General features: G+C 43.9%; 1 protein-coding gene across 5 annotated transcripts in view; it reads right to left on the bottom strand.

Annotated features, from left to right (window-relative positions):
- The window catches only part of LOC147033730 (serine/threonine-protein kinase NIM1-like), a 158,869-nt gene that overhangs the window by 106,608 nt on the left and 44,990 nt on the right, over nt 1–7,271 (bottom strand). For all 5 annotated transcript variants that reach the window (XR_015055617.1, XR_015055618.1, XR_015055616.1 and 2 more), the window contains exon 16: nt 6,068–6,304. Coding sequence is in view for 2 of the 5 variants with exons in the window: in XM_085871895.1 (XP_085728021.1) it covers nt 6,068–6,304 (237 nt within the window). In the remaining 3 variants the exon portion in view is untranslated. The remainder of the gene's footprint in view (nt 1–6,067; nt 6,305–7,271) is intronic.

Consider the following 7,271-nt stretch of genomic DNA (forward strand, 5'->3'; position numbering starts at 1 on the left):
CTATATCAGTAAGTACGTGTTGCCAGTTAGGGTCCCGTTCCTGGTCCAATGGGTAATTAAATGTTCCTGTGCTGTGGAGTTATTTTAATAGTCAGGTTTTCTTTTCGTTTATTTTTCCACCAACATCAATGCCGACCACACCGCATCGCCCTCGCCTTCACTCCGCTTCCTTCACCTCTCTCTGGCTGACGTCATGGTGGGCGGAGTTCAAGGAGGAGCCGTGCAGTGGCCCTCGACCAATCAGCGTGCAATAAGTGAGGTGACCGTCGCCCGGCCAATCGGATCCCGTGACGTCACCATGCCCCTGGGCCAATCAAGGAGCTTGCCGCCCGTTTTGGTCAGTGAGAGAGACGAAGAGCGATGTTGCGTGCCAAAACCAGCTAGTGAGAGAGGGGGGGTCGTGAGGAGCCCCCCCCCTGAAGAGGGGGGTATAATTATAGGCACGGTCTGCGCGTTCGGGGTTGTTCTGGGTCTGGCACGGGTTCTGGTTCTGAGAGTTCTGGCAAGGAGTGAACATCTGGCAAGGCGGTGGAGTGCACAAGCATGGAGGTATATTTTGTGGAGAATATATTTGATATACTAATAACTAATGGGAATTACGTGTACATGCGCTGCGTAGTTATTTTATAGATAGGATTTTTACACTTATGACAACGCCAACAACAACACTGCTCGATGAATTGTCCGAGCTGTTCACACGCTCACGAAGCGTTTCATTCTGGCCTGGCGCCAAATGAGAGATTGCGTCATGTTGCAGCCAATGGGCAACGAGCGGATCAGAGCCGGGGCACAAATGTATTACTTATTATTATTATTTAAAAAAAAAATTATATTTCTCAGATACTGTTGTTCCATAAAAAAAAATCATGTGTTATTTGAATTTCCATTACCGGTATGCGTTTAACAGTTTTTGTGTTTTTCTTTCACAGATTTGTTGCAAAATGTCTTGTCAAAAAACGGAAGTGGAATGATTCATATGTTGGTTTTGGCTTCACCTGCATGACAGAACGAGATGGAACTGAAAGACCCCAATGCATGATTTACAATTTGTTAATGAGCAATGGAAATTTGAAGACATCAGGCCTGAGAGAACATCTCAAAAGCAAGCACAGTAATCATGTTGGCACATCGATTGATGCTTTTAAGTTGAAAAGAGTTCGTTATGATCAGAAAGCAACTTTCATCATATGGGTTTGCTGCTCCTGGGAAACCTCTTCTGGAAGCCTCCTACAAAGTTTCGTACATAATTGCCAAAGAAAAGAAGCCCCACACGATTAGAGAGACCCTAGTGAAGCCCTGTGCACAGGAGATGGCTAAAATCGTGCTGGGAGAGGATGCCGTGAAGCAATTGAGTCAGGTGCCCTTGTCCAATAACACTGTACGCCAGAGAATTAAAGACATGAGTCAGTACATAACAACCCAAGTTGTCAGCGAGATTAAACAGTCCTGCAAAAATCAGCATGCAGATCGATGAATCAACTGACATTTCAAACCACAGTCAATTGCTTGTATTTGTACGCTATGCACATGAAAATAACATCAAGGAAGAGTTTTTATTTTGTGAACGACTCGAAACAACAACCAAAGCAGTTGACGTATTCAAGCTGATCCAATTGTTCTTGGATCGCCATGAGTTAGGATGGGATTTGATTGTGTCTATTTGTAGGGATGGAGCTCCTGCCATGATTGACAAAAAAAAAAAAAATCAGGATTTGTTGCTATGGTCAAGGAGAAAGCTCCACATGTGCTCACCACACACTGTGTTCTACATCGCCAAGCTTTGGCATCCAAAACATTGCCAAAGAAACTTAAAGAAGTGATGGGAATAGTTGTGCAAACAGTCAACTATATTCGTGGACGTGCATTGCTTCATCGGTTATTCCAAAATTTTTTGATGAGATTGGAGCGGAACATAATGTATTGTTACGGCTGTGGAAATTTACAGAACACCATAAAAGTCCTTAGATCAGTTATGTCAATAAGTCTGTGTTCAGATAGATTTCCCCACCGTTGTCTAATGGGAATTATTCGTGTACCCGGGCTGTGATCTTTGAGATAGCCGTTTTTCTTTTGCCATTGTTATTTTGGACCAACCGCATTTCAACTACCACAACCATCTTCTCCACAACGCCGACCACAACCACCTTCTCCACAACACCAACCACAACCACCTTCTCACAACGCCAGCCACAGCCACCATCTCCTAAACCGCATCCCCCCCGATAACCAACAACGAACACCATCGCCTCACCTTCAACTCCGGCAAACGCTGCCATCTTTACGCCACCCACGGCGAATCCCATGGACGAGTGCCATGTCCGCCGACAGACTAGGAGCTGGTGATTTCACCCACATCCGCTCTCCTATGTTGGCGCCAGAGATGATGATTTCTATCATGTCCGCTCTCTCCGAGCTTCGCATTGAAATAGGATCAAAAGATCGAAAGGGGCGGAGCAAGCGGGGGTCAGAGGTGAGGGATCAAAGATCAGATCTCGCCTCACGGATCCTATATAAAAGCGCACAGAGCGCCAAGTTCAGGGTTGTGTCGAAGTCTGCTGAAGTCTGTCGGGTGTGTGGAGTCGGTGAGTCGATCAGGGAGAGGTGTGAAGATCGAGGTTCAAGCCCAGTGGAGGGCAGTGGAGGTCTGGGTTCGCCGAGGAGATGAGGAGCTGGGAGCGTAACCCAGCCTGCCGTGCTGCGCAGTGGGTCGCTGGAGAGGAGTTGCCAACCAGCGGCAAACGGTCCAAGGTGATCGGGCCCCGGGACATTCCAAAACACGCTGAGAAACGGACGGGCTCTTAAGAGAGCATCAACTCTAAAAGAGCAAACGCCTGCTCGTTCCTCTGAGGCGTTGCCGGCTGGGCCCGAATCACGAGATCGCACGACGAGGCCTGGGTCGCGCCGACGGCCGTGTGGACGGGATGTCACGGGTCGCCCCAGCGAGGCACCACGAAGGTGAAGGTAATCAGCCCGGCCTCTCGGAGCCTTTGCGGTCATCCCAGCTCCGTGAACTATTGAAGACCCAAGAGGTCCAGTCTACCCCTTTCCTTTCCGGGGGTTTTTTTGTATGAACGTCGTGGCGCCATGTCCTTAAGTAGAAATTGTAATAAGTGTACATAATAAATATACAGTTGTAGTCTTGGTCTTGATCGCGTCTTGTCCCTACCCCCCATTTATTGCATGCTTGTATATCCCTGCATTACTGCTTTGACCGTATATGTGTGCAAATAAATGTGCTTGTGTGAATGTTAACCCATTCGTCGCGTCCTTTTTCCTCCATTGAACTGCCGTATTGAGTTCGGAATAATAGCTGGCTTTTTAATAGCCGATAATATAATCAGATCCAACGGGGATCTCGCGATAATACCCCGCTTGGTATCCCAAAACGAAGCGAGCTGCTTAAGCGGCTCGTTTCCAAGCGGCCCCGTTGAGGTACAGTCTCTCGGTAGTCTGCCCGCGCGATTAATTAGGTATATCGACAATTCGGCGATTGACCCTGTAACGCGCGAGTAGAGTGTTGACTAGGCTGTGGTGTGCTTAAACACACAACCGTAGCTGGATTTCGGCGTTGATCCGAAAGCTGTGACTAGATTGTCCGTTCGGTGGGCGAGAGCGGCCGCCATTGGCAAGAAGCGGTCGTCCGCACGCCGGCGGGCGGGAATCCACAACAGTATTATTGTACCACACAGAGGTACGTTGGCTGAGTCATGGCCGTGTTTTCAAACATGTAGTGGAAATTTGGGATGAAATTTTCGAATTCCTCAAGCGTCAACAATCCCCCCTTGCAAATCATTTTGAAGATGAACATTTTATTGTTAGCCTGGGATATTTGGCTGATATTTTTAGTCTCCTCAATGAATTGAACATGTTAATGCAAGGAAGGGATGTGGACATTATTCAAGCCAGGGGAAAAGTTGTCGCATTTACAAGGAAATTACCTATTTGGAGTCGCCGTGTTGAAAGCGGAAACCTGGCAAACTTTCCAATCCTTGACAATATTCTTATTGGAGATGGTAAATCATTGCCTATAGAAATACTTCAAGAAGTCAAGAACCATTTGGAAGTCCGATGTACAAATTTTGAAGGTTACTTCTCAGATATTGATGATCTTAGGATCGAATCTGTTTGGATCAAAACCCTTTCTCGTTTGATATATCGAGATTGAGTGACAATGATTCAGCAAAGGACGATTTCATTGACTTCCAAGAAAGAAAGGTGATTTTGAAAGGGCTGGGATGGATGTCAAGCAGTTTTGGTGTGAGCAAATCACAGCTTACCCAAACTTGGCTATGAGGGCAAATTAATGTTTTGGTTCCCTTCACAACTACGTACCTTTGTGAAACATGATTCTCTGCATTTTTAAATCTGAAATCAAAGTGGAGAAATCGACTTGATGTATCAGATGACATGCAAGTAGCATTATCAGTAACTGTACCCCGATTCCATATTCTGATTACACAAAAACAGCATCAAATATCTCACTGGATTAGTAAGAGTGTGTGTTATGTAGTCGAGATATTGAAAAACTTGCACATTCAAGTTCGTTTTCTTCTTTTGTGTAATAAAACCGATTGTGTGTAAATGATTGCCTTTCATGTTCTATTCCTAGCTATCCATATCTAAAATAAATTCAAGCTATTGACATCTTTGGAATTCATACTGTCACCTCATAGGACTGGTGATGATGATTTCGACAGTCAAGCGAAGGGGGTATGGGACCATGTTGGGCAATCCATTGGGGGTCTGGAATCATCAAAAGGTTAAGAACCCCTGGTCTAAATGGTATAGTTGTAAATGCGTAAAGGACAAAGGTCTGAAAAGTTGTCAAGGTCAAGTGGTCTGAAGATCTAAAGGTTGAAAGGTCTGAAAATATATAAATTGGTCTAAAGCAGTGTTTCTCAACCAGGGTTCCCCAGAACCCTAGGGTTCCGCAAGAGGTCGCTCGGGGTTCCGCGTGAAACAGTAATAAATAGGCTAATGTATTTTTGAGTAGTTTTTGTTTGATTTAATATTCATAATTATACTATACACATACGGCATATTGTTGGAAACTCCTTGGTTATTATAATACAGGCTTCAACCTCTTATATTATTTACAATTATAACAACCATAGACGAAGCGCGATGGACGCCCGGAATAACGACTCGTCATTGAACACGGTCTGTACGTGATGACGTCACCAATGATGACGTGGTCTGTCTCATTGCGAATGAATTTGACAAAAAGGGGGTCATTTTTTCCTTAAACCAGGTATCTGAAAAAAAAATATTATATTTACTACGTGAACTACGATAAAAATATAAAAGAGCTGTTAATGGTATATAATAATTATATACTGTTAATGGTATATAATAAAATATTAATAATGGTATATAATAATTTTTATGCAGGGGTTCCCTGAGACATGAAAACTATTTTAAGGGATCCACAAGGGTAAAAAGGTTGAGAAACGCTGGTCTAAAGGGTTGAAATGTTCAAAAGATTCGAATGTGTCTAAAGGATGTAATTTAAGGTCAAAAGGATCAGAATTGTCTGATGGGGTCTAAAGGGTATTAAAATGTTTGAAAGGTGGAAAGGAAGGTCTAAAGGGTAGAAAGGAGTCAAAGGGTCTTCAGGATTCTAAAGAGTCTAAGGGTTCTAAAGGGTGTAAAGGGTCTGAGGGTTTGAATTGGACTTAGGGGTCTGAAGGGTCTTCGGGGTATTAAATGCCTGATATTGGTTTCGTGGTTTGGGTGGTAGGCTTGGGATCTTAGGGTCCTGAGTTCAAGCCCTGTCGGCTGTGGGGTTGACTCAGCCTGTCATCCATTTGAGGTCGGCAAAATGAGTACCAGTGTATTGGTCATCGGGACATCAGCGGTGCCTCAATATTCGGTAGCAGTAGCAATGCACCATTGTTCATCGCCAGTGAAAGCATGAAATCATGCCACCACAATAAGTGTATTTTTTAAGGGTTCCAAAGGGTCTAATGTAATTAATACATATCCTCACATTCTGTGTGGACAAAGAGACAGATAAACAAACCCAAATGCAACACCCCTCTCCTCTGGTGAGGATAATAATACTCACAAAAATGGCACCCCATCCACTAAATTCTGTTCCAGCGAATAATTTGATGAACAGGATGCCAGTCGACCACACGTCACTTGCAGGACCCTCATAGCCTTCACCCTTCAACATCTCTGGTGCCATATACTCAAGTGTGCCACAGGCATCATAAAATATTTGACCTGGTGTGAAAATTACAGCCAAGCCAAAATCGATAATCTTCACAATGCCCCGGCTGCTGTAAAGCACGTTTTCAAGCTGGAGAGGAAAAATAAATCAATATGTTAAAACAAAGATCATAACTTGGATGATGAAATCAAAGTGTAAATAGAATAGAACTCAGTAGAGAATTACATTCCTCCGCCAGGAAGAACAGTTTACGTTTTGCATCCCACGGATAGACCCGATCTGCATCCGAACCTGAACCAAAATCTAATCGGCTTGTTCTTGTCACTGACCCAAATCATCCACCAAGTTTTGTCATAATCCGTCCACAACGTTTTGAAATATCCACCAAGACAGTTTTTGGCCCTGTCTCTCAATGGTGAAGAATCACTCAAAAAATTCTCACATCCGGATCTTCACCAAAATCTATTCAATTTGTCCTTGTCACACATCCAACAAGTCCACCAAATTTCGGCGGAATCTGTCCATAACTTTTGAGATATTCTTCTCACAGACAGACAGACAGACAGACAGACAGACAGGGGTGAAAACATAACCTCCGTCCACTTTCACTGGCAGAGGTAATAAGAATGCCTTCCATTAAAAATACATCAGAGTTAGGTCATTTTATCCTGTATGGGTGTTTGAGACCTACTGACATCATTTTCGATGTCCCTGTCTTCATTGTCATAAAAATAATCTTGGATTTTTCAAGTGCAGGTTTTTGGATAGCCGACTGAAATTAAAGAGTTGTGAGATCAATTTTTCGTGTTTATCTAAGAACGTGAAAGGGAACAGAATTTATAACTAGTGTTGTGTCCTGATTTACATTGATGATGTAAATGCTCATGTGACCTTGGACACCAGAGGGCGCTTGTGAAGGGGGTGGGAAAGGAGCTGAAGAGAGAGAGAATATGGCAGTGATCGACTGAAGCCTGTTTGTTGTACGCCTTTCGTTATTGGAAGAATGTTGTCAGCAGCAAGGTTTTTTGTGGAGGAAGCAATGAGAATCATTTTAGGGGTAAAGGGACTGTTTCCAGAATGATGACCACAGGCTAAA

The sequence above is a fragment of the Eptatretus burgeri genome, chromosome 2 (assembly GCF_056783735.1).
Source record: "Eptatretus burgeri isolate ZD-2024b chromosome 2, Ebu_testis_v1, whole genome shotgun sequence".
Taxonomy (NCBI): domain Eukaryota; kingdom Metazoa; phylum Chordata; class Myxini; order Myxiniformes; family Myxinidae; genus Eptatretus; species Eptatretus burgeri.